Here is a 26980-nt window from a genome sequence, read left to right as displayed (position 1 = left end):
CCCTGCTTGTCTGTCGGGCTGCCGGGTGCCCCACTCTGCCACTCCCGCGACGCCGCCGCAGGGGGTCCTTGTCCGCCGAGTCTGTGCGTTTGTTAATAGTCCGACGGTCAAGTATATTTGGATGCCATTCACGCTTCTTGTATTTCTTCAGAACGATAATAAATACGTCTGATGTTCAAAGACATATCTCGCTCAGCATGGAACTGATGTATTCCAACCAGGGTCCGGTGCGCTGAAGGCTAAAGAATCTTGGGCGGGGTCTACAGTTTCACTAGGCGCATAGCTAGTATAAGGGAAATAAACATATGCGAACATCACAAAAGCCGATCATGTCAATCGAGTCGATTTTTCTTCAGTTCATTATTTAGAGAGACAGACAATATTAGATGAGTAGAGCTCTTAGAATCCGCCAAGATCTGTCAACTAGCAGAGAAAAGCCTAGTAGTCATTATCGTTGTTGCCATAGCCCTTGTTCTCGCGCTTCTCGCGCCCGCTCCCGGCGATCTTGTCGTTGTTCAGCAAGTCGCCCGCCTTCTCCATCAGCTTGCCGACGGTGGAATCACCCTTGCCTCCCGAGCGGCGGTTGTTATCATCGTCACCGTAGCCACCCGACCCGCGGCCGCTCGAGCCGTAGCTATCGTCGTTGTCCGAACGCCCGTACGAGCTCGACTTGTTTCCGGAGCCGTAGCTGTCGGTGTTGCCGCTGGAGCCGTACGCACCGGTGGTGCCGCTGCTGCCGAAGTCATTGTCTCCGGAGCGACCACCGAGGCCGCCCGAGGTGTTGCTGGAGCCGTAAGAATCGTTGTCCTTACGACCGGAGGAGCCGTACGAGTCGTCATCGTTGCGAGACGAGCCGAAGCCGCCGGATGTTCCCGAACCATAGGTGTCGTTGTCACGAGTGCTGGATCCTAGTCCACTAGACTTGCCGGTTCCGAAGACGTCGTCACGGCGGGACCCTAGACCGCTGGTGTTGCTGGAACCGTAGGTGTCATTGTCGCGGTCACTGGAGCCGTAGCTGTCGTTGTCACGACCGCTTGAGCCTAGGCCACTAGTCCTAGAGGAGCCATAGGTATCATTGTCTCGGCCACTGGATCCGTAGCTGTCGTTGTTGTCACGGCCGGACGAGCCGTAGCTGTCAGTGTTTCCTCGTCCGCTGGAGCCGTACGAGTCGTTGTCTCTGCCACCGGAACCGTAAGAGTCGTTGTCGCGGCCAGAAGTACCGCCAGTGCGGCCGCTTGAGCCGTAGCTATCGTCACCGCCGTAGCTCTGAACGTCTTGTTAGCATCAATCAGTCAGCGAGGAGAATATAGTTATCTTACGTTGTCGTTACCGTAGCCAGACATCTTGAGTGTGTGGTGTGAGAAGTAGATATGTGTATAAGGCACGAAGGCTTTGTCTTATATGGGCTTGGTGGGGAAAGGGTGTATTGATGAGTATGTCAACAGAACTCTTGGGAACAGAGCCGGAGTTGGTCTTATATGCGGCTTGAACTGCCAAAGCCGGTTTTCTGAACACAGTAGCCGGCTCCCTCTTTTCGGTCCTCGAGCTTGAACTCCAACAAGCTGAACCGCAACCTATGGCTGGGAGGGGCGACGTCACTTGCAGTCCAAGCTCGTACGGCAACTCCAACAGGCTTGTCTCATAATGGAAGTGTCCGATAGGCGCCGGCAGCTGCGCCGCGCCGTGGATAGCGGAATAAAGTCTAGACTGCAACGGTGATACACGTCGGCTCTACGTACCAAATGTCAAGCTGCCGAGGCCGCCAGCATTGGGATCGACTTGTATTGTTCGTAGAGTTCGCCGACCAAGTGGCCAAGTGGGCGACGAGTGTCTAACGGGGCACACTAGCGACACTATCGAGGTCTACTTCCAGAAGAAGTAGCTCAGCTGCAGCAGCTGAACATGGTAGCTAAGCTCGTCATTTCCTGCATAGCTGTAAGGTTTCATCCGGGTAGTCAAGACGTCAATTCTTGGACAGCGCGTACAAGGCTAGTGGATGGGCAAGACGGGGTAGAGGGGCCGATGCTTTCGTAGCTCTTCTGGGGTCACAGATCGATTCGCACATCCCTTGATAACGTGTTCCTCGACGACACGTTGGAGGTGAAAAGCTGATTGCACCATGAAGACTCCAATTCACCATCCACACTACGGTACATTGAGCGAATGAGCCCCGATTGTCCTCCTCGATGGGAGTGCTTTCAGCGACGAACGGTTGCGTCATTGAAGATCGTGATGGGATACAGATCCGGAACCGGTAGTTTGGAGCAGCTCTCTAGGCTTGACTTTTCATTGGCGGCCTCTGACCCCTACTTACGAATAAGGTAACGAGCTAATGCTGGCAAAGCCAAGAAATCTAGAACTCCGGCCCCTTGCTTGCGACGCCTTGGGGTTCCTGTCTCTTGCTGTGGCTTTCCGAGATTGGTTCCCAGATCGAATGCGTACATACATAGTGGGTATGCCGTATGTTTCCATGCCCTTCAAGGTACAAATGTACTTGGTAGAGGTGCCGGACAGCCCGACAGAATTACCCCGCTTACGTCAAAAGCAATAGTCCTCGAAAGAGGGCTCCATCCAGGAGGGGTAAAAGTCACTGACCCCGATCATCACGATCCTGATGCACACCGGTATGTTGTTTCCCGCCAGTGAGGATCGCCAATCCGTCACACATGCTGGGTCGAGTCGCTGTGGACTTGCCGCCCTTCCTCTCCACCGGTGGCACTGGAGGAATCGCATCAATGGACACCAAACCGCACGGATAGTCGCGAGAGTGGGTGCAATATTCGTGACTTTGAGTGGATTTTGCATACGGCCGAAGTCAACTTCCGGCATTCTGTCGGGGACCGATCGGCCGAATAGGTCCTACTTTCTACATGTTCAGACTTGCTTGTGTTGCTTGTGATAAGCAGGGATACTTCATCTCTTGCTGAATGTTCTCAATGATCCAATTCAAAGCCCAACACCAGAGTCTTTCTCTAGCTCTATCTAATCCCGACCGATGCAACGCCTGTCCGCAATTCTGGCTTCAACCCGTGGGCAGACGCCCTAGGGTAGTCAGCTTCCCAATGCCGAGCAATGTAGAACGGGCTAGTCCACAGCGAGTAGACGACTGCTCAGACGGCTCAAAGCTTGTCTGGCGCCCCAACGTGATCTGGTCTAAGGGTATCAAATGCGCACGCAATGCTATAGTCGAAAAACGCAACCCTCCCCACGAGTATCTCTTTCTTTCTCTCTCTCTCTCTCTCTCTCTCTCGTTGCACGTAGCTCATTCAAGAATTGGAATTCGAACCTGGTAAGAGATGGCAGCTCTTCAGTGGCTATGATAGAGTTGCTTCAGCACCGCTAGCCTTAACGACGCCGTCCGTGCCGTTCGTAGCAGGCAGTGCGATGGGGCGGCCCTGCGCCTTCTCGGTGAGCGATATGAGCTCCTTGAGCATGAGATCTCGCGTGGATCGGGTAAGCTCGTCCACGTCGGCAGCCGTCAGGCCGGCGGTAGGGATAGGGTCGAGAACTAGCAGCATGGTCAGTAGGTGCGCCCAGATATTGTCGAGCCGAGGCTTGGAGTATACCTTTGCAGGGGATCTTTCCCGAGTTGAAGACAAAGCTCTTCAAGTAGAGAACATGCGAGTAGTTGGCGACGACAACGGGGACAATGGGCACACCAGCCTGGACGGCCAGGTGGAAAGCGCCCTTCTTGAAAGGCAGGAGAGTGGGGTCCTTGGTATAACTACGGGTACCCTCGGGGAACATGTAGACACTCTGCTTGCGGTTCTTGATCTCCTCGGCGGCACCAGCCATGGCCTGTCGTGCGTCCTGGGTGTTCTTGCGGTCGATGAAGACGGTTCCGCTCAGGGCCATGAACCAGCCCAAGAACGGCCAGCTCTTCAGCGACTTCTTGGCAGTGACGCTGCAGTACTTGGGGAACATGGTTCCCAGCATGAGGACGTCGAGCTCGGTCTGGTGGTTGCCGATGAAGACGGCCGGGCGCACGGTGTCGAGGTGGCGTCCGGGGTCAATGATCTCGAAGCTGATGCCCGTGGTGGCAGCCATGGCGTACTTGAAGGCACGGCCGGTGGTCCATTGGGCGATCTGCTGCATGCCGACGATGCGCAGCGCTATGGAGGCGAAGACACCGTACAGGGCGACGACGACTAGGGACATGTAGGAGGCGAGCGAGCGCGCCGCGAAGGCGGCCTTGGGCACGACGAGGGACAGCATGTAGAAGGCGACGGTCAAGGCGATCTGCCCGCCGATGAGGTAGGCGAGGAACTGTAGGACGGCCATGTCGAGAGGTCGGTGTCGGGAGTCTGGTCTCGTCTTCTCTTCTCTTCTCTTCTCTTCGCGGAGGGGGGCGCTGGCGTGGCGTGTCAGAGTCGAGGAGGCGGGCTCGTGGACCAGGCGGTATTGAATCTTGGGTTCCGAGATGGTGAAATTGGGGGATTTTCCCGCCCACGAGCCGGCCCACCGACCGCGGCACCTGATTTGTTGAGGGGCAGCTAACTTAGTCCCATGGTGGGAGGAACGGCCACTGGGGGCGCCCGTCTTGGGGGTCTTGGGGTCTTGGGGTCTTGGGGTCTTGGCTGAACCCGCTGACACTGACACTGACAGACCTCAAGCACATGTGACCCCACTAACCTTAATCGCTAACCACCCCGGACTTCGGACGACACGGGGTGGCCCATTTTCTTCAACAGATTCCCGCCCTTGCTTTTCACCTGTAACCGGCCGAGGCCTGAACCTCGGGTGCCCCGTGCGGACTTCACGAGAGTGGGTTTCGTGCCCATTATACTCGTCGTGACAGTCCAGGGACGGCACACGAAGGGGGCACGCAGGTACCGCGTCAATCTGAAGTGGCGTCCGAGATTAGCTTCGGTTGGCGTGTCGTGTGTCCTTCACCGCCTTCGAGAACACTGATAGCGCAAGTCCCAGTTCTAGCGCCGACACTCGTGTGCCCACGCCAAACCCACCTCATCCTCCCACTCGAGCAACTGCTACGGATCTGGAGGAAAGGCTGAAGTCATTCCAACAAGAAACCTAGGATCACCAAGTGAAAATATGTAACACTGTGTCTGCCGCCGAGCTGTACCTCGATCACATGTCAAATCAAATCACTCAGGCTTAGTATTATTCTCGAGCAATAGTTGATTTCTTGCATGATTAACTGTATCGCTATGAAGATCGGCCCAGGGGTTTGTTCACCTAACTCAACGCTGGATGTAATATAACGGCAGCTAAGCCTCGGCTAAGGACTTATGTGCAGCCCAGAGATATACCCTCATTCCCCACTCCAAATGCACCTTAATCCGTGGAATACACTGACGAACCATATCCAGTATAACCCGATGTGCCCACGGGTCTGGCAGAGACCTGCCTGGTTGTGGGATCAGCAGCATAGGCTCTTTCACGATTCCTGGATTTTGGCTTACGGCCGTGGTGGTTCGCCGAATGGTTTCTAGTCCGCTTGCCAGACTTGTTGCGGTTCTCGACCCACACCTTGTTAGAGCCCTTCTTCCTCACAAAGACCGGCCCTGCATTCTTGTTCCGCCTTTTCGAGCTTGCCTTGGCCTTGCGCCTGCGGGCTTTCGAGGACCTGGGTTTGCTGTAGCTGTTCAGTTGCCGGCGTGACTTGGTAGCATTAGTTACCTTGAGAATCACCTTGGCGATGGCACGACGGATCGCCTCTAAACCACCCATCAGGGTACGAGGATGCAATACTAGACAATGTCAGTATGAGGCTCGCAATGCGGTTCTTGCAGTAGATCCTTGCGGTCAGTAGCGAGCCATACTGATGCTAATCCGATGCAACTTGGCCCGGCCCCATATAAGTACTCCTTAGACCTAGACAATGGCTTAGTCATGGACATTGTTATATCCCCCATTGCCTTTGTCGCATCCTTGTTTAGATTGAGAAAGCCGACAATGTGCGATCAACAATGAACAAGGGCTATAGTCTTGAACACCTTGTACATGGTATTTGTACGAGCCCCCTGTTTGGCTTCCATGCACTAGCCAACATTGTTCATACGAAACTTGATAGACAGAGTAGACTATGACCTTCTGTCATCAGAGTAGTCAAATGGGAGTCAAACATCTGATATACCTTGTACAGGGTTGGCTTGTTAGGTAGGACGGCTGTCCTAAGGGCAAGAACGTGGCCAGGTTCACATTTTTAACACGCGATGCCAAAGAGGCATCAGTTATTTGAACGATTCCATCTAATTCCTATACTCCACATTGCAAGATCAAAACTATTCATGAAAGGTACCTATAGGCACCCGTATCATCAAGTCGTAAGCACGAATGGCCTGATCGCAAAATAATGCCCAGGTCCGCACTCAGGTGGCGTATCTAGAGTCTCTCCTGCTTTTCTCTAAGGCTCAGCCACAAATCATTCCATAGAGAAGAAAAAGGGGCCGAGTCCCAGAGGCAATCCTTTAATGATGTTTCGTGTATCATACAAGGTGACATTGCGCCGTGATCACTCGTGAGAGATGAGTCACACCCTAGGACCAACATCACCGAGGATTGTATACTGTCCGCAGACAGCTTCTCGTGACAGTGCGTATCTTGTATTTTGGTGTCAGGCTCAGCCTCGCAGTATGTGTCGTTGGCCCCATGCAATGATGTGTTTACATGCAGTTGGCGCTGACGCAAGCAAGGCCCTGGGCTCATTTCGGATGTTCACCGGGAGCCAGGCCAGCGTCTTGAACGTCGTAGTCATCGGTTTCGGTATAGTGGGACCTTCAATGCTGTCACTTGAGGATCATGGAGATCGTGGCTTATCAGTTGTTTCACGGCTATGGACCTCCCGTTGTCGAGCTGCCCGAACGTTAGTTAAGGCATGTTGCCGGAATACATCGGTACTAACACTGTTTCACGCATTCGTCGACAATATTCATGTAGTTGGAGTTCAAAACGACGCATAGATTGCGCCAGTCAATAATGGTCTTTTCTAATGCTCCCAGATCTATGGCACGTGGGTGCCCACACTCTCGAGCCATGACGGTCTGTCTCCTCACACGTTGTCGCGACGCTCAATATGAACCCTTCCCCATGATGCAATCCTTCGCAAGTAGGTCGTCAATACCTAAGCTTATGCATTAAAACCAAAGCATCCAGTCGTGCTGAATGACATCGTGACCCCGCCCCCAACGCCATGCAATGCTGCTGATAAAATCAAATGCCCAAATGTCAAATGTACAAGGTCCAGATGTCTTCGTCTTCTCTCAAGATAATATTAGATCCACCACTCCACCACCGTGTTTACAGCAGTGTAAACACGGCACCTACGCCGACAAGTACGATGAGCAGTGTCAATGATGATGTTGAGGATGGCATCGCGGCACTTGAATCATCGACTCCGAGCCCGCTGGTACCAGAGCTGGTCGAAATACCAGCGGTCGCCGCAACGGCATTGGCAACGGCGGTGGCATCCGGGACCGCGCTGGTACCAGTACTGATTTCCAGGACGTTCGACTCCGTTGCGTTGAAGTTGGTTTGCGCGATGGAAATTTCGTTGTTGGCAATGTCGTAGACCACGTAGGCAGACCGGAGGAATGTGTCACCCAGGACATTCGTGCCCGACCCGGCTGGTGCGATTCCGAAGAGACACGCAGTCACTCCATTCGAAAAAGTCGGGCGTTTCCCGCTTGTGGTGATGAGATCCAACACCAGCTCGTTCATGTCCACCTTGATCGTCGGCGATGAGAAGGTAAAGTCCAGAGTTCTCGTGTCCTGGGCTAGCGAGCATGGAACGTAGGCGGCGCCTTCGCTAGCATCGTAGGTTGCATTGGTGAGGGTGTAGATCTGTTCGACCCAAGCGTCCGGCAGGTAAGTTAAAGACGAGCCGGAATCCAACAGAACGGCTAACGCCTGATCCGTGGCAATGGAAGAACCATCCAGCATCACGCTGGTGAGGGTGATCATGAATTCGGAATAAACGCCTCCAGATGCCTGAATGGGCAATGTTTCCAATGATCCGGTGTACTGCGCCGTGTCCACTCCTCCAAACAAGATGCTTCCAGTGCTTGCGTCCAGGTCGTTGAGCCACAGGCTGTACGCGTTAGACTGGATAGCTCCGTCGGACACCAACTTGGCCGGAAGATTGTCGTAGGGGTCCTTGTTCGCTCTGCCAACCTGTACCTCATTGATCGGATAGCCCACTCCCAAGATGCCCTGCGCTGACGAGCTCTTATATCCAATACCAAACTGAAGGTTGTCCACCTTAGTGCTTCCGATAGTGACCGTGTCTGACACATAATCTCCACTGGCGCCGGATCCATCTACATAAGATATGTTGAACCAACTCCCAACGTACTGGTATGTGGATGATGAGTTCGCGGAGTAGGTTCCCGCAAATGAACACGGCTTTGACCTCCCGAGGCATAATGACGAGCTTGGTGTATTGAGCCAAAGATCGCTGCTACCAGTATCGAGATGGAGCCTAACCGACTGGCTTGGTGTGCCGACTGTGGCATTCACGAAATATAGTGTTTCCTGTCCAATGACTTAGCAAGCGCTACCATGAATGGCCTCGACAAGTTCACCTACCTCGTTATCCAGAGAGGCTTGGGCTGTGCCTCTCCTCCGTAAACGGTCTCGATTTACCGGGTCGGACACCTTTTTCCTTTGCACGTCCATTCCAACCACCCTAGACGGCACCGTACTCCTTTCCCGCAGAGTCAGCGCTTCCGAAGATGCCGAGAGGACGCCTGCCACTAGGGCGGCCACTGTAGTTGACTTCATGTTGTCCTTGCTACCGCCCGACCCTGGAGGTTTTCAAATGACCCTTCCTGTCCGTCGACGATATCCTCGATGCTTAAAAGTCGCTATAACCTTGACATTGAAACTCTTCTCTCCCCGTGTTGCGCCGTGGCGTCCGATTATATGAGGCGGGTTGGGAGCCGAACGAACCGTTGACCCGTAAGATTAAGTGGAATGCTATCGTCACTCGTGCGCGTCCTTTGGGGCTAAGGTGCTTAGGTATACAATGGCAAGAGGGGGCCAAAGTCTATGGAAAGCAAGGGCAACGAAGCTGGGATGGATGTAGTGGCGAAACAAGTGTATAAGAGAGGACGGGAACAGTCCGGGATGCGGTGCTGGGTTCTTTCAGAACAGAGGATCCTCGAGGTTTGCATACGGCGCCAAGTTGAATCCGTGATTGAGAGTAGTGGTGCCAAGACTGCTTGGAGTCTCAAGATGGAGAAGGGAATATCTATGTACCTGATGTACGCTGCCCCAAGTCGGTGTCTGAGGCTGCGGGTGTCGACTTACAGCGTCCATATCGGGTGGGGACCCACACCAGAAGGGGAAGGGCTTGGCACGATCTGACGCGCGGCCAGCAACGTCGTCGCCGGGGTTGTCCCCACCAGGCACCGCAGAGGCCGGAAGGGGACAAGATGTTTTGCGCATCCCAGCGGCTTGGTTCGCCGTGGCGCTCTTGTCGAGGCGCGCCCAAGACTGCGAGACCACAGACGACTGGCCCAGTCGAGGGCATGACAGCGCCAGGTCCTGTTGCCGAGTGCCCCCGGGCAGGCCCCCCCCGCGCAGCTTTCGCAACTCTACAGGGCTCCTGAGACGTTTGGATGTGTCAAGTGTGGGGATGCGCCATGCTCGGCCAAGAGGAAAACAGACGAAGATCACACGCTTGAGAAACTTACCTACTGTTGTCCTGCCAAAGTCAGATCTTCCTTTGCGAGTGAGCCGGACTCCGGACGACGGTAAGACGACGCCTCCTCTCTTCGCCCTCAGAAATGCTTTCTCGGCGCCTGACAGCGAGCAGTGAGCAGACTGCGGTTGTCGGTGCCGGCCATGCTGGCCAAGACGATAGACGACGGGAAATCCCCGAGAGCCCAACCTGCAGGCAATGCGGCGACTTCGTAGTGCAGCTGGCGTCGCAATCGACGACGAATGTGGCACCAGGCGGTCTTGGGTGGGGAGCGGCAGTCGTCGTCCCCGTTCCTGAAATAGAAGCGTTTATTGGTGCTATGGAGCCTCTTGGGACATGGCCTAGGGGCCGGCTGCATCAGGCCAAAGTTATTCAACCAGCCCAAGCCACGTTGGAAACATCATAGCGTTGCGATGCGTTGCGTTGCGTTGCGCACCCTACCCACCCTGCCCACCAGCCCTGTGCGCGTTGTCCCAAGCTGCTGTGAAACACTTGTGCAATGAAACTTCACGGATGCCGAACCAGAATCGTCACGCAGGCCCGCAGCTAGCCATCACGTTGCCAGTGGAGGGTCTGGACCTGGCTAGCTCGGCTCTTGACCTGACTCAGCATTTCTCTATCTTCGGGATGCATCTCTAAGCCAGACGGCGGCCAGCTGGGTGGCCGCCACGGGCCAGCACTACCCAAGTTTCACACCTGGAGGCCCGTCTTTGGATCGGCTCCCATGGCATTATGAGATGCGGGCAATGTTTCATGCACTTAAATTAGACGAAAGGGAAATCAACAGGCCCAATATCGTCTGATGGCCAACGCCTTGCATTAAACATAGCCCAGCTGCCTCTACCTCGAGAAGCTGTCCTCAAGAGTCCTAGCGCACCATACTCCGAACCTGATTCTAGACGGGTATACTGTGTAACCCCGCCGTGCAAGATAGACATCTTCAGCAGAGTGTGATCACGTGACACCATCACACTCCGTGCTAGGACTATGCTGTACCAACCTCAGTGGAGAGCAGGAGGCAAGTATGTCAATTACACCGGTTGATCTTTTGACAGTATGGTACACCAATGTCGCCAGGTCTCGGAGATTTGAATGGTTCGGATGCAGCTATCTCGCTCTTTCGGAACGTTGATGTTCAACCAATCAATCACGGTGGTATCTTTCTGCCTGGTGGTGATGCATAGCATCTTATTGGTCCTATCTACACAATTCTAAAGATGGTGAATGGCACTGTCAGATATGACCCTGCTGAGCACTTGGGTGATGTACCCGGCCAGGTCAGGGCGAAGTCTGCCTAGCAGCATTAAGTGGCTGCCTGAAGCTACTTATATCCACCTGTGGCCATGTAAAAAGCCCTGTTCTTACTTAGAAGCAGAATATTCGGGTCATATCAGAGCATACTTGCTTTGCGTGAAACCATCAATCGACAATAGTGCCGCCGCTACACGATGAGCACCATGGCCGACTACAATCCTGACAGATGGTGTGTATTCTACACAATTTTAGGATATCTTAGTTGCTAATGTGGAGTAACTTCTAGTCCTGTGTACGCCGTACGTCGAGTTGATCGCTACGAATAACCTTTTGTAATGCATGTCACTAATTCGCGAGAACCTTGAAGTCTTTCTTCGGAGCTATGGGATGCGCAGCGTCCATTATCTTCACAGTCTTTGGCGCGTCATATGGCACAGCCAAGTCAAGTGGAGCCATATTCTCCTCGGGTGTTCTCCGCCCAGACCGTTTGATGCAGAATGCGTATGCCAAACATACCTCGGTTCCATTTGTTACTAAACCAGGAGACTGATGTGATCACAGGATCTGCGCAATCATGGCCCAGATTTTGGGCATCTACGGCTTCGTAGCGAGCTCCATCATCTCTGGCGATTTGAAAGAGAAAATGCCACTTTTCCAGGGTTTCTTGCAACTGGGGGCTGGTATTACTGTTGGTCGTAAGTGCCCTCGGGGCCATCCTCCCCCTTTTCAAACCTGCAGTTCAAAGACTTTTGTTCGGAGGCCCACAATTTAGAAAGGGGATTCAGATGGCCACCGATCACTGGAAATCGAAAATGGAGAAGACATTCACTGACTGCCGAGATCAGTATGTGGCCTTGCCGCCGGGTTTTCCATCGGCATTGTGGGTGACGCTGGAGGTGAGTATTTCAAGTGAGACCCTATGAGAAATCGAGACGACTAACCTTGCTCAATATATAGTACGAGCAAGCACGCAGCAACCACGCCTATACGTGGGCATGGTACTCATTCTCATCTTCGCAGAGGTTCTGGGTCTCTATGGAGTCGTCATCAGCATAATGATGCTTACAAGCTCCCGAGATGCTACTACATGCATATATTGATAGAAAGACGAAGAAGATATTGATTATACTTGAACAATACCGAACTTCCTGAAGAAACTGTACTAGCATCATAGCAGATAGTCCACGGAACTGGGGAATCAGATGCACCACGCCTTTACGGAATCACGTTACGTAGAAGAATGCTGCTTGGCCTAGAGAATGCTCAAAGAATTATATATCATTACCGAGACAGTAAATCACGCCAACTGCGTACGAGTGCACTTTTGGCAATATTCACCAGAGATCATGGCACGGATGCATACCCGCTCCAGTGGGCCCAGCACAGCAATAACCATGTACTATCTCTCGCTTTACTAATAGTTTTGCAATGCTGGCCTCCTTGCCGATAAATTAACGGTAATACAATATCGTGATTTTTAAATTTCCTGGATCTTCTACAACGATTCTTGTGGCTCCGAAGGGGAAGAGGCCGAATTGGCGTATCTATAGATCACCGAAACTGGTTCAACTGAGCAACATTGCCCCCCGTGATCCCGCATCTCAAATCAAGGCCCTACGCTCTGGCCAGTTACGTGCACGCCTCGCCTGATCTGTCCAGTTATCCTTGTCGAGGGCCCTGACCTGGGTTCAGAACTCGAGGATTGAACGGACACGTCGATCTATCGCGTCGTCAAACACCTCACGTTCGCAGGCACCAGACTACTTCAATTCACCACACTGCTTCAATGCATGAACAACCATTACCTGCTCACCATCCGGGCTTATACGATCTATCCACGTTATCTCTTGAATATAGACAGCCTTCTAGAAAGCATAACATTTTTGGATGTCTGATTCCATTAACCTCCACGACCCTGGGTCTGAGGTATCGTCTGAGTAGATGGGATACATGGAGCGCAAAGATGATCTTGACATCTGAATCATTCAATTTGATACCGACGATGGCGATCATGCCGGTACGAGTTCTGCCTCAAGACTGTCGACGGCAACCCCAGGTTCTTTCCGATTAGTTAGACGAATCATTTATGGCCACAATCGTTGAACAAGATGGCGTGGGTATTCGCACGGAATTCCACGGACAATCGACTTTCCCGCTTCTCATCCAAAGACGTGATCTGTTCGGATGTCTTCGTCCAAGGGTTCGGCCTAGTCGCTTGCGTTCAAGTTCGTGGCCAAAAACTGTTGTCTAAGGCTTCTAAGACGGGACTTCTTGACCCCAATCTGCAGCGAGAGCTAGCTATCTTACAGAAGGTTCGCGATCAACACTTGACCGCTAGGGCCCCTTTACGGGTACCGCAACTTCGAGGCTATATTGTCCATGCTAAGACAGGTGCTATCATTGGACTGTTGCGTGACTGGATTCCACACGGCCCGAATGGAGATAAGTTGAAGGAGGTCATGAAGGAACCGGTGTCAAAGGAACTTAGAGGCAAATGGGCGATGCAAATTCGCGAGACGGTAGAACAACTACATGAGATCGACGTCATTTGGGGAGATGGGAAGTCGTCCAACGTAGTCATTGACAACAATAGAGACGCCTGGCTTATTGACTTCGGAGGAGGTTGGTCAGAAGGATGGGTAGATGAAGAGTTGCAGAACACTGTGGATGGAGACAACCAGGCGGTACAAAATATTATTAGATTTACGGGGCTTTCATCAAGTAGGTAAATTTGTTTACTCTCCATTCTATTTTCTAAATTTCAATTAGCTGAGGTTAGACACTCTGAAGTCTCATGGTCTTCAAAAATCGATATTCATTACAGCTAGCAATTCAGGATCAGGAGACACAAGCTACTTTAATAAGACCTCAGGAAAGGATCTATCCAATCTAGAGCGAGCTGTCAAAAGGGCAACGATGTAGTAGATGGCATAAGCTGCCGCTTGCCCTGATGCGGTGCTTTGCGGTCAATGCTACGCCTGAATCAGCGGCTGGGCCTTATAATTACAGGTTCTCGCCGGGAAGGTGAAGATCTCAATTTTCTGGTACTTTGCAGGCGTTAAAGCTGCAGTGAGAAATACTTTAGCACCCCTGTTTTTTCTTCTTTCTTTTTTTTTTCTTCCGTATCAATGTCTTTCATGGTACAAAAGGCAATGCTCATGTATGGGGTACAAGATTGATGGAATAATAACCTAAAAACTTAATGTGAACGGGCGCGAGATTCCCGCTTTTACATAGAGGAAAGTGAGTCAGGACCAGCAAAAGTACTAAGTTGTACCGTTCGAAATATTGTAGGGCACTCGCCATGCCTGTGACGGTGGCTGGATCATCATATTTCTAGTATAACTGGTGCAAATAATGGACCTTCTCCATCCAAACAACTTCTTCATCAAATTTGGTCGCCATATTTTCTTGACTATCTTGAGCTCGTTACGTCAAGTCGACAGGAAACATTCACCATTGAGAGCTAAGATGTTTCAACAGCGAAAGAGGTTAGGCTCCGGAACGCTTTCTGCGTCTTCACAACCCTTGAAACAATGAAATATTGCTTTATACTGGTTAAGTAAGAGTCGTTGTACATGGAGCAACGGCACTCGTTTGTAGGGATTACGAACATTAGCCAAGGTTTGGTTTAGGTCGAGAGTACTCGTGTGTGAGCTTTCAGGGATCAGGTCTAAAAATGTCAACAGCTTTCTGCGACAACTTCCGATCAAGCAATACGGCGTATCGCATATATTCAACCTGAACGAAGACAATTACTGCAATTCTTCACAGTAATCACCTCGTGGTACAAACGTCAAGTATGGCCCATCATGCCGGGATGTGATGACATCGTAGAGTTGGAACTCGCTAACCCGTCCCCTGCCGCCCCTCGCACCTTCCTTCCCAGAACCAATCTCACTTAGGCTTCCCCTACACGTCTCGAAATCAAAATACCATAGCGTTTTGGCTACTAGAAGGCTGGATTCTAGGTATGCCATTGGCTTTCCGACACACGATCTGGCACCAACCGAGAACGGTGTGAAGGCTGTCTGTGCGTCTGACGGGACGGCTACAGAAGCTTCTGGAGCAACTTGCTTGCCATCGCGGTTAAGCCAACGCTCTGGTTTGAATGTGAAGGGTTCGGGGAAGTATTACTCGTTGTGGTGGATTGAGAATATATTGACACCAACGTGGGTGCCTCGTGGGATAACATGGCCGTCGACCACGAAGGGTTCTCCGTCCTCTTGATTTGATTGCTCACGCCACAATGTGCCACCGATAGGAGGGGACATCCGCAAAGTCTCATCGATACACGCACGCAAGTAACCGCATCTTGCAAGTTGCGGACCACTACGAATCTCGTTGCCCGACTTGAAGGTGGTGCGAATTTCGTTCGAAAGTTTATTATAACAGTGCTTGTTCCTTGACAAATAGAAGAATAGAGACGCCATAGCGGTCGATACAGTGTCGCCACCTATTTTGAAGTTTTCGCCAGTCAGCATCTATGTTATCACCCGCTCAAGGTCATATGATATACGTACCGGCTGAGATGAAAAAGAGACTCTCTGTGAAAAGCTCACTTCGCTGAAAGTTGACGGATTTGGTCTCCAGGTTGTCCATGACGATAGAATAAAAGTCGGGAGTTTCTTTCCTATCCTGTGCAAGGCGTGTTGTGATCATTTTCTGGACTACACTGCGCAGTTTTCGCCGGAACGGGCTTCTATTGAACAGATGATCCAGGCCAAGCTTTGACAAAAACGGAAAGTTCATGTATGAATTGATGCGGAAATTTGCAATGGAAAACCCACTTAACACATAATAGTGTTCATCTTTGGTCTGCAAGTCAAGTGGGAAACCGAAGGCCAAATGGCCAACCACATCCATAGCGAGTCGTCTACAGCGCTCTGTGAGATTTATTGGACTCGAATGAGCAGCAAGGAGCTGCTTCAGAAATATGTCCATTTGCTCGGCCAGTGTGGGTTCAAAGAGTCGCATGGATCGTTCTGATAGCGCTGGACCGATGATCTTGCGCTTTCGGAGGTGCACAATTCTGTCAAGCGAGTTGAAGATGAAAGGGACACCATCGTTGAGAGAGAACAAGTAGAGACGGGATTTGGTGACCTTGGGGTTTTGATAGATGTCTATCACAGTAAGTAAGGATCCTAAATCCTATTGGTCCGGCAACGTAAGACTCACCACGAAGCGCAGCGGCGCTGTTGAATATCAGTCGATTGGGCCCATAACGCATCACATTTCCTGAAATCAGTTACCGTCTTGTTAACCTTGTCGACTACAACCGACATCCAAGTGATGAAACAGATTATTACCATATCGCCGGTGATCTTCCCACGTGGCTAGGTGAAGGCACCTTCGCAAAACATAAAAACCGGCATAGCAATCGGAGATCCGTGCCAAAAGGGGTCCAGGGTATCCCCTGAGAGGATGGAAAGCCAAATAGTAAGTGGCCTGGAAGATGCACTAAAGGCTTCGGTCAGAAGGAAATAGGCCGCACCCGTGGAAGCTTACATGAGGAATCAAAATGCAACTAATATACCCGATGGCGACGATGAGTGCGCTGAAAACCCCCATATTTTGTGTCCAATCTTCAATGGCTGTAGATAATGAGAAAACTAGAAGGAGAATTTGCTGCCAATTCGAAACCTGTACAGTCTATTGCTGCAGAGGGCGGGGTTACAAAGCGAAGGGAGCCTTGGTTTGCTTAGTTGATAGGTCAGCTGCCTATCAAAGCGCCCTACAGTCATGCAACTCGCTCGTTGGTGATACGGAAATGCGACATACGAATATTGATCGACAAGCCGGTCAATTATGTTGGAAAACCCTCAGGGGTTAGCCCGCCACCTCCTGGTACAGGCGATGAGGTAAACGGGGTTAAGTTTTGAGGTCATTCTCTGGCGGGGTGCAAGCACATCAGCAAGTACCCTCGAAAGGTCTTGCTGAGGTTCCACAACTTTTCCAATGGTATGGTAACTCTAGAGGTAGATTTCTTCTCATAAACCCGAAACCCTTGGGGTGTAGTCTCTTGAGTCGAGACCCAAAAACAGGTCACCATCCACCTGTGTTGCAAGAATGAGCATGCTAGACACGACGCACAGTATTAGATTACCTTTTGATAAACCTGTCACGTAATGTATATGTTTTATATCCTTGTAACATCTGGCAAGGTTAATAATTTCGGCTACTTCATGGCTTATCCATGTCAGTGACTGTCCGTACCTGTTGATGCTTTGAGAGTTCCTCGATAGTCTTTTAACGCGCTGATCCTGAATAGACATGCATAGTAAATTATGGCGTTTGGCAGTTTTCTCGGCTCCCGAAGGGTCCACTAGTCCTAATGCAATACTCGATGACAATCGACAGAGGGGACTAGTTGTATATAACCGGGTAACTCATGCATGAATGAAGATACGTATTACTCGGAGCCGCGCCCTATTACCTCCTCTTTTGCATTCAGCGATGGCTCGTGTTCGTTCTCGACATGATTGTAGCTGGGCTCGCGGTCGTGTTGGTCGGCCTTGCCGTCGCTCTCCGCGCCCGCATGAGCCCCGGTCTGCTGGGCATTGCTTTGGTCAATATGATGTCACTCTCTCATTCACTAACGAATCTCGTTCAACACTGGACCATTTTGGAGACCTCACTAGGTGCGATTGCACGTATCAAGAATTTTTCGGAACGAACCCCGGCTGAAAGGCCGCCGGCTGAACCAAAGACGCAACCCAGCGACGAGTGGCCCAGCATTGGTACGTTGATGTTCCGACAAGTGAGTGCTTCATATAGGTAAGTGTGATCCAATCACTCCGTTCTGCAGATGATCCATCACTGACAGTTTTGAACAGCGAATCGTTGCCTCCTGTTATCAAGGATATAAGCTTTTCCATTAAAGGTGGTCAGAAATTGGCCATAGTCGGAAGAACCGGGAGGTGTGTGCAAACTGTCCTCAGTTTTCTAATGTTTAGACTGAAAGTGGCTAACATGATGTTTTCAGTGGCAAGAGCTCATCTACGCTTGCTATCCTTCGTATGATTGATGTTAACTCCGGTGAAATAAGCCTTGACGGCATCAATCTGGCGACTGTAGAAGCATCGGTAGTCAGGCGACGACTGAATTGCTTGACGCAGGATGCCTTCCTCTTCCCTGGCACGTTGCGCAGTAACATGGATCCCACAGAGGAAGCAACGGATGAGGCTATCGTTTCTGCCCTAAAGAAAGTCGACTTGTGGACACTGCTGGAGAGCAAGGCCGGCGACAAGACATCAGGGACATCCAACATACTGAGCAGCATGATGGACACTGACTCGCTCTCCCACGGCCAGCGACAGCTTTTCTGTCTCGCTCGAGCCATGCTCAAACCCGGGAAGGTATTGATTCTTGACGAACCTACCAGCAGGTCAGTACTACCACATCATCTCTAACTTGTTACAGCATGTACCGTTCGAAGAAATGCGAGAGTAGCCAGCTAACGGCCAGCCTAGCGTCGATACCCAGATGGACATAAAAATGCAAGGGATCATCCGTGCCGAGTTCAAGGACCACACGATTGTCATGATTGCACACCGACTTTCTAGTATTCTTGACTTTGATCACGTTGCCGTAATGGACGCAGGATGCCTGGTAGAGTTTGGAAACCCAGAGAGTTTACGAAGGACTCCTATGAGCCATTTCTCAAAGATGCTCGACGGATTGGCTGCTTGAGAAGTACAAAATATTCGCCTTATCTGACGTGGTTTTGAGCCTTGAATTTTAATTAGATATAATTATCAAACACGGTGAGGTCACAGTCTCGTTGCGACTTCACTGGACGCCATTTGCGTAGCATTGTGTGATTGGGATGAAGATATCAAGGGCGATTTCGTCTCTTCTTTGAATCTTTTCGACTTCTCTCTCGCCATCCATATTACTGTTGAGATCGTGGATGTTCTTATGAAGGTAGAACTATTTCGGTATTACAGCTTACTCGTCTGGCATAGCCTATGACACTCGTTTCCCGAATTAATCAAATTTTTGTTTGTCTTTAAGCAAGTGGGACAACTCGAACGACAAGAGACTACATATGGCCTAATAAAAGGCAGATCTTAGTATGAAGAAAAGGGGAGGCGGAAACAGATACATATAGAAGCCGTTCTTACTAATCCCTCAAATTCGCAAATTTTATGAGTTTGTATTGAGAATGCACGTAAGCATGTTCCCTTCTATAACACAACCTTTTGACGACTTTATACCTGGTGGATAGTATACATGCAAGACCTCAGGTTTTGCCATGATACATAATACGAGGTAATATGAGGGCATTACTTGTCAGATCTGTAATCTCAATGAAGACTACACAGCAGGATCGAGCCCACATCTAGCCTTACCTCTATGCAGCACGAAAAGATTCTTCTCCTTGCTTGAGTCGTATGCTTTCACAAAACTCGTGTGGGGCCCTATCCTAATCCACTCAAATGAGCGCATTGTCAGCATGCCGCTCGGTTAAGTGAGCTGGTTTCTCCACACAATACTACACGCCTCTGGGGCCTCGCACCGTGCCACTTGAAGTTGCATATATATGAATGGAACGATGTAACCGTACTAGAGTAGGCGAATCCTATACTTTATCTCAGGCAGCAGAATATGAAAAAGGAAAGTACTATTTAGGCGACCCGTGATCATACTTACGAAAGGCACATACGCGAACGCAAGGCATCATTTAGAGCAGATTTCAACTTCATATATTATTCATGTTCTCCAAAGTATCAGCAATGGTCATTCCTTGGTCTTCTGAAGGCACCTACTCTTGGAAGGCTATAGTATATTTACACAATGCCAATTCACTCAACACTTCTGACCGGTCTGGTCTGCCTTATAGGAGTTGCAAGCGCTGCTCCTGTGTGTGATGCATCCACGTTTAAATCTCTCACTTTATTCAACATCGAAGTCACATCCACGGCGGCCACGGTTGCGCACATCGTGGCAGGGCCCGATGGCCAGTTCACTGAACTTGCAGGTAATGCTACGCCCGAGGAGACGGCTGCTGCCACACAGTTCTGCCAAGTCACAATCCAGTACACCCATCCGGGTCAGAACGACGTCATCAACACATTTATTGGCTTGCCTCTGAATGCCAGCGCGTGGAACGGCCGTTTTCAAATGCCAGGCGGCGGTGGCTGGACGGCCGGCAATCTGCTTTTGATATACGGTCCAGTAGCAGCTGGATATGCCTCAACTTCAACGGACGCCGGCCACACCGAGAATGAAACAGCAGCTGATTGGGGCTTGGTCAGTCCCGGCAACACGAACTGGCCAGCGCTCTGGGACTTTGCAGCGGTTGCGCTAGACGAAGCTGCGACACTCGGGAAACTAGCCACGCAACTTTACTTTGGCTCGCCTCCCAAGTATTCCTATTTCAATGGCTGCTCCACGGGCGGCAGGCAAGGGCATATCATGGCTCAGCGGTATCCTGATCAATTTGACGGAATCCTGTCTGGTGCCCCTGCTATCGCCTGGCAGACTTTTATAATAGGGATGTTCTGGCCAGTTCTGGTGGCCAATATTTTGGGTGAGTGACGCTACTTTTCTCGGCTGGGCTGCCCTGATTTTGACTCGTTATAGAGACTGTACCGCCGTTGTGCGTACTTGATGCGTTCACCAACGCTTCCATCAGCGGATGCGATGAGCTGGACGGTGTTAAGGATAATGTCATTGCCACGCCAGACAAATGCCAGTTCAATGCTTCATCCATAGTTGGCCAGACTGTTCAGTGCACGAAACCCGAAGGAATAATAACCCTCACGGAAAAGCATGCTCAGCTCGTCAATGCTATCTGGGACGGCCCCAGGTCTGTTGAAGGTGCCTTTGAGTGGTATGGGTTAACCAAGGGAACCTCTTTAAGAGCGCTTCTCAATACGACTTGCGAGAGCGTTGATCACTGTGTGCCCATCCCATTCCCCGTCAGCACCGACTGGATCGCGGTATTCTTGGCCAGGAACGCTTCCTTGGACTACAACAGCCTGACGCGGGAGGACTTCGATCGACTTTTCCGCTTATCCGTAGATCAGTATGCCTCAGTCATTGGCACTGACAATCCGGACCTGACCAGTTTCAGAAGGTCTGGAGGAAAGATGATCGTGTGGCACGGTCTGGCAGATCTCGTCGTAACCCCCTTGGGCACGTATGACTACTATAAGAGAGCGAAGCAGTTCGACGACAGCCTGGATTCTTACTACAAGTTTTTCGCGGCCCCGGGCGTTGAGCATTGCGGCGGTGGGCCAGGGTTGGATCCCTCCAGCACCATCTTCGACTCGGTGGTCGCATGGGTTGAGAATGAGATCACGCCCGAGACGGTGCCTGGAAGAGGCCCTGCAGTAGGTGCGAGTGGCACGCGGGAGATCAATCTGTGTCCCTATCCCAAAGTATTGACATACATCGGCCCGGATCCGAACCAGGCTTCGTCATTTGTGTGCCAGTAACTACCAGCCAAGGCCGATACTGTAGACAAGGAAGCTCTGTCGGTGGCAGATCATCTAGTTGGGATTGCCTTGTCCCGAAAAATAGGATCTCTTCTGTCTGGTGGAGATCTTCTCTGCTAAGGCGATCTAAATAGTCTCTAAGCCCAGTCGTCGTGGATGCGGGCACTGGCTTGAGTCTCTATACACATCTATACTATTTATTTTGCCCTAAGCACACTCCCTTTCATGATACAAGACTCAAATAACTCGCGCAAGGTGCTATCACTCCACATAGTATACCATCCGACGAAGTGGGCCACTAATCTAAGTTGGAACCACGGAAAGATCAATTCAGTTATGTAACTAGCTCGACAACTCCACTGTTCGTATAAGAGAATTAGACCAAGATGGACTGCGGGGCTAGCACAACTTAGACTGCCCATCCGGAACGCCGGAAGGTGGTCTGTCTCAATTGGGCCCCGAGTTGGCGCGCGCGCACAGGTGGTGAGTGTTTGCCAATTGCTGCAACCCGGCGCGATTGACTGTGAGAATGCCGTATAGTTCCTGAAACCGTAATGCCAATCCTGCTTGCTGACTGTTTTGTGCCCACGTCTCGGTAACCTTCCAGAGCTATCTGACTTCTGCCGGACCGTGCCGTTATACGTCCAAAAATCGGACGACACTTGAGCCTGCCAAGAATCTCTGAGGGTTACCGCAACTCTATATGCAGACCACCAGGGTGTGGTAGGTTTGATTTGAACTGGATGGGTTTGATCTCTCTTCTATGTTCACAAGCAAGCCGAACTCCGACAACAATTGTCGTGACGACACCCCCTCGTACAGGCTAATTGGTAGGACTGAACGGAATGCACCACGTGGCGCGCGCGCTACACCGTAATTGCTGGGGTAGGGCAGAGGCGCAATGAAATGCATTCCTGAGCTAGTGCGGGCATACGAGCCGGCTTTGGATTCGTATATACCCCTCTGAAGGCACTTTGGTGAGGCGCAGACAGCTGAGATGTCAGCGTGTCAGCTCACTGCAGCCCATACGGCTTCCTCCTGGATGACCGTTTCTTTTTTAATGATTGCTCATGCTCTTGTGGCCCGGCGAGCTTTGAGACATTTCATCGATAGATCCTGAGTGCCTGTCTCACAGCCAGGACGCGCTAGTCTGTCGTGGACCGCATCCCTCTCTCCTCCCAAGTCCTAAGCTCTTGACACCAGACGTTCCTTTGGCCCAGTGGCGGGCGCCAGTTCGACGTCTCCCTCTCACACCCACTCGTGCCTTTTGTATCTTTTCTGCACCTTTCTCTCGCCGTCTGTATGTAAACTTGACCGGTTGCGACCTCTTCATTCGGCTGCCGAAGACAAAGACGGCCACGACAATGCAGACGCCAAGATCTGCGACCTTTCCCCGGCCGCTGTGGGCCTCGGGGACGAAGATGCCGGAGCTTCACCCGGCCTTCTACATCGCGTGAGCTCTTCCCTTCATATACCAGAAAAGAGCTTTCGGATGATTGAGATCTAATCTACGAGAATGGGACAAACAGAGCGTGGATATTCTTCAGTAATGTCACAATTTTGTTTAACAAATGGCTTCTCGATACTGCCGGGTTTCGTAAGTTCCTATACCCCGTTGTTGGGTTCGACTCAGTGCACAAGTTGACTAACACCAACTCTCAGGATACCGCAAGTTCCCCCTCTAATTGCGCACCCCCTTCTCAGTTCCCTGCGCCCTTCTTGCACCGCACGAAATGCTGGACTAACGCCATGTGCAAACAGCCATCATTCTCACGACGATCCACCTCGCGATGGCGACGCTGCTGACGCAGCTGCTGTCGCGGTTCTCCACTCTGCTGGACTCGCGGCACAACATCCGGCTCACGGGGCGGGTGTACCTGCGGACGATCCTGCCCATCGGGGTGCTGTACATGCTGTCGCTGGTGTGCAGCAACCTGGCGTACCTGTACCTGTCGGTGCCGTTCATCCAGATGCTCAAGGCGTTCGCGCCCGTGTCGACGCTGTTCCTGAGCTTCGGGCTGGGGCTGGCCAACCCGCGCGTCAGCGTGCTGGGCAACGTGCTCGTCATCGCCGCGGGCGTCCTGCTCAGCAGCCTCGGCGAGGTCCGCTTCAGCTGGCTCGGCTTCGCCTTCCAGATGGGCGGCACCGTCGCCGAGAGCCTGCGCCTGCTGCTCATCCAGGGCCTGCTGAGCAAGGACGGCGACGGCGAGGCCGGCGGCGCCGTCAAGGGCATCGGCATGGACCCCCTGGTGGGGCTATACTACTACGCCCCCGTGTGCGCCGTGCTGAATGGGTTTGTGGCGCTCGTGACTGAAGTGCCCACGTTCGACTGGTCGGACCTGGAGAGGGTCGGCTGGGGCCTGCTGGCATTGAGCGGACTGGTGGCCTTCATGCTCAATGTTGCGAGCGTATTTTTGGTAAGTGTTGGCCCCCGCTATCCATTCACCTGTCCTTTTCATGCGCTTGGAGTATATCGCAAAACAGCAGCGAAACTGTGTATACTAACAGCAACCGCAGATCGGCCGCACCTCGGCTCTCGCCATGAATCTGACCGGCATCTTCAAGAGCATTCTGCTTGTGGTGGTGTCGATGATGATCTGGAACACGCCCGTCACGATGCTTCAGACGCTTGGTTACGCCATTGCGCTTCTAGGCATGATGTACTACTCGATGGGGCCCGAGGCCGCAAGGAGCCATCTGGAAGCCTGCAAAGCGTGGCTGAGAGAGAATACCAACGGAGGTCGGGTCAGAAACCTCTTCACCTCCCCCTATGAGACGGTCCCATCGAGTGATCCGAGGCTTTCTGATGTCGAGAGGGGTGAGACTGAGCCCAAGGAAGAAGTGGTCGGGGCGGCGGAAAGGGAAAATGCAGCGGCTTCCAAGTGAAGTCAGTCTGTCTATGGTTGCCCTGAAGTGGAGTTAAGGAAATTGGGAAGGGATTTGGCATATACCTGGTTTGAATGCATTCCTGGGCATTGGGCATCGAATATCAGGCATGGTTTTGTTTTGTTTTGTTTCAAGATATTAAGTCTAGGAGTTCTTGAGGGAAATGGAATCATCAACGTAGCTTTGCTCAATTACTGTATAATGCCATAACCGAAGATCGTGATCATGCTCGTCTCTATGGGCTATCCATTACATGCATTACAGCGTAACGTGGACAAGCCTTATCGGGCCTGTTCTCTCCTGATCACATCCACGGTCGCTCTGGTATCCTCCCGGGTGTTACCCTAAGCCTCGTCGATCTTCTCAACCTCGGCCTTGGCCTCCTCCCAGGTCTCTTTGGACTTCTTCGCCCACTCGATCTGGCTTTTGGCATACGCAAGCTTGTCAGGTCAGCATAACTGTACGTCTGTCAGGAGCGGCTCTCTTACCATGTATCGCTTGAGGTCATCCTCCTTCTCGCCTTGGAATCTCTTCAGATCCTTGAGAATGCTTGCGCTTGCATCCTTAACGTCCTGCGCTGACACAACTTGAGCCTGCTCGAGTTGCTCTATGCTTTCCTTTGTCTTGCCAATGGTATCACGCCGCGTCCGTTCCGGATCAACATCAACCACACCCTGCACGGCGTGCCGGATCGGCCCAAAGATCTTGTTTGTAATCGAGTTGCCGCTGGGTGCCTTCTTGTGGGATGGACTAGGGTTGGAGTACTCAGGTGCGCCAACCCTAGCCGACGGGGCAGACGAGAAGTCACCATGGGTGGGAGCGAAGTCAGAGTCAATGGAAGCCGTGTCCTCCCCGCTGCCCTCCCTATGGTGCTGCGTGGACGTTTCCTTCATGCTTGATGATCTCCGAGGCGGATGGTGTTGTTGATTGCCACTGATCTGTTGTGAACTGCTCAGGTACTGCTCGATTCTTTTCGCCTCGGCCTCACTTCTCTCAAGTTGATCGAGCAGAGCGCGCTTCTTGTGCAGGTCGTCATTCGTCATCTCTTGTTGCACTCTCTTCAGCAGCCTGTACTGCAACACACTCCTGACGACACTGGCAAACTGCGCGTTCTCCCTCATGGGCTCCGCGAAGCTGGCGCCGAGCGACCCTGCCAGCTCCTCTGTCGCAATGTACGATGAGTCTGCCGCCTGGCCAATGCGCTCGATTGCAGCAGCCAGCGTGTGTGATTGCTCGGACAGGGCGAAAGCGTTGTACTTTGCGCCGAGATCGGAAAGATCGGTAGACAGCGATGTGAGGTGGTTGAGCGTGCGCCTGTTGACCTTCTCCATCGGTCCCATCAGCAACTTCTCAAGTTCCTTGATCGAGGCCTCGAAGCTGATGAAATAGGGATCGAGGTCCTGCTCGCTTAACTCGTTCGTGTCCGCAGGGAAACGACGCAGTACTTGCGATCCAACCATGCTACCGGAGCCATCGTAGCCTCCTGATGCGCCTGTGCGAAGCTTGGCTGAGGCGGCAGGAACTGGGAGATACGAGTGTCCTGCTGACGCATTGGCCGTATCCAAGGGCGGCGCCTTCAGGACATGTTTCGGGATGGATGCGACGGGATGGGTGTGAAGCACCTCGTTCCAGCTTGCGTTGGGGTCCAAGAATCTCCACCAAACACCGTCGTTCCTGACCTGCTCCATGCGCCGACAGCGGTTCAGGAAGACGGCCAGCATGCGCTTTCGCAAGTCGATGATTTGCTGGTCCTGCTTCGCATTCGTGGGGTTCGCTGCGTAATCTGCCATGGTGTGCTTCTCGGGGATGGGCGGAATGATGAGGGTAGGGTGAAGCCGGGTGAGGGCATCTCGTAGTGAGGCGAACTCTGAGTAACGGCGCCGTACCTCGAGATCCTGTTCGTTGGTGGTCACGGTTAGTTCATGTGGTTCGATCGGTAAGCGATGAAGCAAGGACATACGCCTGTTCGAATGGTGTAGACGATGTATCTGCCGCCGTTCTCCAAACTCTTGCCGGCATCCGTGATCAGTATGTCCAGCTCGGGGTTCTCGTAGAGGATCTGTTCGATGCGACTGTCATAGCCGCCGGGCTTCCTTCTCGGAACCTGGCTCCGGGCTTGCGCCGCATACTCTTCGTCGCTGTCGACATCGCTCGCTTCCTGACCGTAGGGACGGGGCGGCGGGGCCTCTTCGCTGGTAGTCGAGGGGGTATGGGGGGCATCGTATCGAGGGTCTACAAAGTCCCACTCTGCATCAGCCTCATCCGGAGAGTCATCCAACGCTATCGATTCCCACATTATGTATCCGCGACCGAGGGGGGGAAAGGCAGTGGAAAGAGGAGCAGATGCGCAGAGGCACCCGAGGATGGACTACTTACAGTCTCGCGAGGTGGGCGAGGTGGGATTTGCGGAGGACGAGGTGATGGAGTCCCGGCGGTCGAAGCTGGTCCCGTACGGGTTGTTGTCGTCCTCGTCGTTCCACATGCTGGCGGTTGGGGTGCGTGTGCGTCAAACAAGGCTGGCTGCCAGTCGGGGCCAGTCGGATTCAGTCACGGGGGTCGGCGACGGAGACGCGAGAGGTGAATCAAGTCACGACCTGAGGTCGCAAGCGTTGGCTGACGTGACGATGGCGGCGAGTCCGGACGTAAGGCGGGGGAGGGGGATGACGGGCCCGCGGTCGCGCAGTCGGAACGGGTAAGACCTAGACGTATGTGTGTGAGATCATTGACTCTG

At 52.2% G+C, this 26980-nt stretch overlaps 10 protein-coding genes across 10 annotated transcripts; 4 read left to right on the top strand and 6 right to left on the bottom strand.

The window, feature by feature from the left end:
* Window positions 1-438: 438 nt before the first annotated feature.
* On the bottom strand, window positions 439-1343 carry JN550_000301 (uncharacterized protein; the record flags this gene model as incomplete). The annotated part of the gene is made up of 2 exons (XM_049314395.1): window positions 439-1266; window positions 1320-1343. The coding sequence occupies 2 exons, from the start codon at window positions 1341-1343 to the stop codon at window positions 439-441; spliced, it is 852 nt and encodes a 283-aa protein (XP_049177590.1).
* Window positions 1344-3314: 1971 nt separating this feature from the next.
* Window positions 3315-4281, bottom strand: JN550_000300 (uncharacterized protein; the record flags this gene model as incomplete). Its single annotated transcript, XM_049314384.1, has 2 exons — window positions 3315-3508; window positions 3567-4281. 2 exons carry the CDS (start codon window positions 4279-4281, stop codon window positions 3315-3317), a joined length of 909 nt encoding a protein of 302 aa, XP_049177589.1.
* Window positions 4282-5295: 1014 nt separating this feature from the next.
* JN550_000299 (uncharacterized protein) lies at window positions 5296-5691 on the bottom strand (the record flags this gene model as incomplete). Its single annotated transcript, XM_049314373.1, has 1 exon — window positions 5296-5691. One exon carries the CDS (start codon window positions 5689-5691, stop codon window positions 5296-5298), a length of 396 nt encoding a protein of 131 aa, XP_049177588.1.
* A 1569-nt stretch (window positions 5692-7260) lies between these two features.
* Window positions 7261-8742, bottom strand: JN550_000298 (uncharacterized protein; the record flags this gene model as incomplete). The annotated part of the gene is made up of 2 exons (XM_049314362.1): window positions 7261-8493; window positions 8548-8742. The coding sequence occupies 2 exons, from the start codon at window positions 8740-8742 to the stop codon at window positions 7261-7263; spliced, it is 1428 nt and encodes a 475-aa protein (XP_049177587.1).
* A 2379-nt stretch (window positions 8743-11121) lies between these two features.
* On the top strand, window positions 11122-12018 carry JN550_000297 (uncharacterized protein; the record flags this gene model as incomplete). Its single annotated transcript, XM_049314351.1, has 6 exons — window positions 11122-11147; window positions 11205-11217; window positions 11286-11419; window positions 11480-11613; window positions 11764-11814; window positions 11876-12018. The coding sequence occupies 6 exons, from the start codon at window positions 11122-11124 to the stop codon at window positions 12016-12018; spliced, it is 501 nt and encodes a 166-aa protein (XP_049177586.1).
* A 3033-nt stretch (window positions 12019-15051) lies between these two features.
* On the bottom strand, window positions 15052-16148 carry JN550_000296 (uncharacterized protein; the record flags this gene model as incomplete). Its single annotated transcript, XM_049314340.1, has 3 exons — window positions 15052-15374; window positions 15442-16041; window positions 16097-16148. The coding sequence occupies 3 exons, from the start codon at window positions 16146-16148 to the stop codon at window positions 15052-15054; spliced, it is 975 nt and encodes a 324-aa protein (XP_049177585.1).
* A 1248-nt stretch (window positions 16149-17396) lies between these two features.
* Window positions 17397-18610, top strand: JN550_000295 (uncharacterized protein; the record flags this gene model as incomplete). Its single annotated transcript, XM_049314327.1, has 4 exons — window positions 17397-17695; window positions 17755-17838; window positions 17904-18305; window positions 18391-18610. 4 exons carry the CDS (start codon window positions 17397-17399, stop codon window positions 18608-18610), a joined length of 1005 nt encoding a protein of 334 aa, XP_049177584.1.
* A 1107-nt stretch (window positions 18611-19717) lies between these two features.
* On the top strand, window positions 19718-21363 carry JN550_000294 (uncharacterized protein; the record flags this gene model as incomplete). The annotated part of the gene is made up of 2 exons (XM_049314316.1): window positions 19718-20453; window positions 20507-21363. The coding sequence occupies 2 exons, from the start codon at window positions 19718-19720 to the stop codon at window positions 21361-21363; spliced, it is 1593 nt and encodes a 530-aa protein (XP_049177583.1).
* A 1364-nt stretch (window positions 21364-22727) lies between these two features.
* Window positions 22728-24249, top strand: JN550_000293 (uncharacterized protein; the record flags this gene model as incomplete). Its single annotated transcript, XM_049314305.1, has 4 exons — window positions 22728-22816; window positions 22893-22960; window positions 23125-23780; window positions 23881-24249. The coding sequence occupies 4 exons, from the start codon at window positions 22728-22730 to the stop codon at window positions 24247-24249; spliced, it is 1182 nt and encodes a 393-aa protein (XP_049177582.1).
* Window positions 24250-24593: 344 nt separating this feature from the next.
* JN550_000292 (uncharacterized protein) lies at window positions 24594-26731 on the bottom strand (the record flags this gene model as incomplete). The annotated part of the gene is made up of 4 exons (XM_049314294.1): window positions 24594-24689; window positions 24738-26144; window positions 26210-26529; window positions 26626-26731. The coding sequence occupies 4 exons, from the start codon at window positions 26729-26731 to the stop codon at window positions 24594-24596; spliced, it is 1929 nt and encodes a 642-aa protein (XP_049177581.1).
* Window positions 26732-26980: the final 249 nt, after the last annotated feature.

The sequence above is a fragment of the Neoarthrinium moseri genome (genome assembly GCF_022829205.1).
Source record: "Neoarthrinium moseri strain CBS 164.80 chromosome Unknown scaffold1_Wmoseri_CBS_16480, whole genome shotgun sequence".
Lineage (NCBI taxonomy): Eukaryota > Fungi > Ascomycota > Sordariomycetes > Amphisphaeriales > Apiosporaceae > Neoarthrinium > Neoarthrinium moseri.
The sequence above is the reverse complement of the archived record's forward strand: the minus strand, read 5'-3'. Positions and strand labels throughout refer to the sequence as shown.